The sequence below is a fragment of the Cynoglossus semilaevis genome, chromosome 14 (genome assembly GCF_000523025.1).
Source record: "Cynoglossus semilaevis isolate Cse_v1.0 chromosome 14, Cse_v1.0, whole genome shotgun sequence".
Classification (NCBI taxonomy): Eukaryota; Metazoa; Chordata; class Actinopteri; order Pleuronectiformes; family Cynoglossidae; genus Cynoglossus; species Cynoglossus semilaevis.
In genome coordinates this window covers 26,725,239-26,728,110 of record NC_024320.1, presented here as the reverse complement: position 1 = coordinate 26,728,110, position 2,872 = coordinate 26,725,239, and the positions used below count along the sequence as shown (strand labels likewise).

At 38.7% G+C, this 2,872-nt stretch overlaps 1 protein-coding gene across 1 annotated transcript in view; it reads right to left on the bottom strand.

Annotated features, from left to right (window-relative positions):
* palm2akap2 (PALM2 and AKAP2 fusion) overlaps window positions 1–2,872 on the bottom strand; it is a 75,319-nt gene that overhangs the window by 38,552 nt on the left and 33,895 nt on the right. The window contains exon 4 of the mRNA XM_008326214.3: window positions 422–551. Coding sequence (XP_008324436.2) covers window positions 422–551 — 130 coding nt within the window. The remainder of the gene's footprint in view (window positions 1–421; window positions 552–2,872) is intronic.

Here is a 2,872-nt window from a genome sequence, read left to right as displayed (position 1 = left end):
GAACTGTTTTAGTTAGCTGAACTGTTTTAGTTAGCTGAACTGCTTTAGTTAGCTACACTGTTTTAGTTAGCTACACTGTTTTAGTTAGCTACACTGTTTTAGTTAGCTACACTGTTTTAGCTAGCTGAACTGCTTTAGTTAGCTGAACTGTTTTAGTTAGCCGCTCTGTTCCGCTGTCATTTTCACTGTTGCATTTATTAGCTCTAACTCAGAGTCATTGAACCAGGATTTAGCAGGAACTCTGCTTCTTTAACTACGAAGCCACCACTGCCCGCACCGAGACACTGAATGATCTAGCCTAGCGGTACCTTTTAGCTCTTTTTGTTTGTTTCTGTTCCTTTAACTATTAGTGTTTATTGTTTGCCTTTTTTTAATTATATTTCTTCTTTAAGGGACTTGAGTGATGTTGTCTTTATTAAACCTGCGGTTCTTGTACCTTCTGCAGATCTTCTATGGAGCGCTCCGTCTCTTTAAGACGTTCTCGTAGAACCTGCTCTTTGGCGGAGATCTGAGACTCTTCACTTTCAAGTTCACCAATGTCAGACTCCAGACTGTGGAGACAAAAACAGACAAACAGTTTTCATGACAACACTGTCGGAGCCGTGACGACCAATCAAAGACTCCAAGCATCGAACCACAAACCCTCTGGTTTGGAGACAGCCTGTTCGTCCCACTGAACCAAAGCTCAACGACTAAGACAGTATTTCTGTAAATGTTGAAACATGTTTTACTACAGTTTGTTTTTAATCATCGTTCATTTTTTTATTGAACACATTTTAAAGTTCACTGAGTTCAAATATTTCAAGGCCGTTCAGTGCTGTTTAATTTATGACGTTCAAAACATGAAACCTGACGTAAACATCAGACCTGAGATTACACACACACCCACACACACACACACATTAATGTTGGCCATTTAAAACCTGGATGTAACAAACAATGGTAGGAAACAGTCAGGGAGGAGGACCAGAGCAGAGCGACTTCCTCTCTGACTGCCAGCACCGATACAACTTCAAAATAAAGTTCCTCTGGGAAACAAGGAATGTGTGTGTGTGTGTCTACAGTACATGTGTGTGTTTGTGTGTTTGTTGGCTGCTCTGAGCCACCGTGTTGTTTCTTCCCACAGTGATGAGCGTCAGCTGACGGTATCAGCAGCTCTGACCAGAACCGCGGCCCGTACCGGACCCTGCACTGTTTACTGTACAGATACAGTGGTTCCAGAACCCAGTGGTTCTGATCCAACTGTCAGCTGTGGTGATAAATGGGAGATATTTGAACGGTTCTCTAAGCTAACAAAAGAAATCTGAGATCCCGATGGTTTGGCGTCGGCCCCGGAGGTTTAACCACACACGTCCACACGGTTCCCGTCTTTTCCTAATCCCATCTGTCGGAGCTTCTGCTCACACACAGTTCATTATTTCACTGAAGCTGTTGGAGCCGTACTCGGTGCCAAGAATCACATAAAGGGACTCTTTTAAAAGAAGGAAAACATGCAGTAAACTGTGAAAAACGAGGGGGGAAAAAACCACAGAAGGTAAAAAAAAAAATCAAAATAACTGAAATCAAATGACTTTAATTTGGAAATACTTTAATTTAACGTTTGAATTTATTTGAGACCTTTTCTAAATGTCAATGTGGAAATAACAAATGAAAAAAAGAGCACTTTTTTCACTGCTTTGTTTTTGTAGCTAGGCTAAAGCTAACTATTTTTGCTATATTTATTGCTAGCTTTGAGCTGTTTTTGGAACGAAATTCTAGAAATCCGTGAAGCCCTGAGTTTTAGTAATATTGATGGAGTTTAGCTGTGTTTTATTTTCCATATTCTATGGCTAACTGTAAATGACTAATGCCAAGCTAATATTTGGGTAATTAGCTCTCATACCTCTTAGCCGCTACAGTACCTGTTGCCAGGGAGTAAATTTACATTAACTGACGTAAGACAAGGAAAAGGTCAAGTTGGACATTTTCACTGAAAACTACCACAAAACTGTACCGTTCACAGATCAAAACTCCAAAATATTCAATGACAGTTATACGTTTTATAGCGACCTTCAGTAATAAGTACTGAATCAAAGATTACACCCAGTCACAAAGACCTTTAGGCTCGGTGCTAATAGCTGACAATGCTAACAGTTCCAATCATCCAAGGTGATCGCGATAAGCTGCGTTTTCAAGAACAATACACTCTTCAAACATGTGTGTGTCTTGGATGTGGACGCTGGATCTGTGAGGCCATAAATAATGTTGACTCTTAAAAAAAAGAATTATTTGAACAATAATTGACCTCAAACTGTGGGGATTATTTCAAAGCAGACAATGGTTGAAGGGCAGGGTGAGATCAGTGGTGAGTTATAAAAAGAAAGAGTCAGGCTGTTGTTGAATGTCTGTCAGATGAAAACAGGCTGCCAGTGTTTACTTTGAGCTAAAGATGATATAAATAAATAAATCTACTTTTTGTCGAATGTGTGTGGAATCTGTAGCTGCTTCAGCCAAGGACAATAAACTGGGTCTAAAGATATCAAAGGAAAAAACATTATCATTAGCTGAAAGTTAGCTAGAAAAACAATCCAAAGTTTAAAAAGGTCTTAAAGGCTACAATACTGAATATATAAACATTTGTTTGTTGTTGTAGTGAAAGTTAGCCAAAACTAAATATAGCCTACGTGTGCTGTGTATATATGTGACCAGTATTTTCTGTACTATTTTTAAAAGTTTTCAGAACAACAATTGATAGTTTGCTTGGAATTTAATTTAAAGTTGGTCAAATTAGCTAGAAGTTTTTTAGTTTTTTAGAAGTACAACAACTGTAAATTAGGTTGTAATGTATGGCATGACAACGTTAGCCTCAAAGTAGCTGAAAGTCTGAAGACTT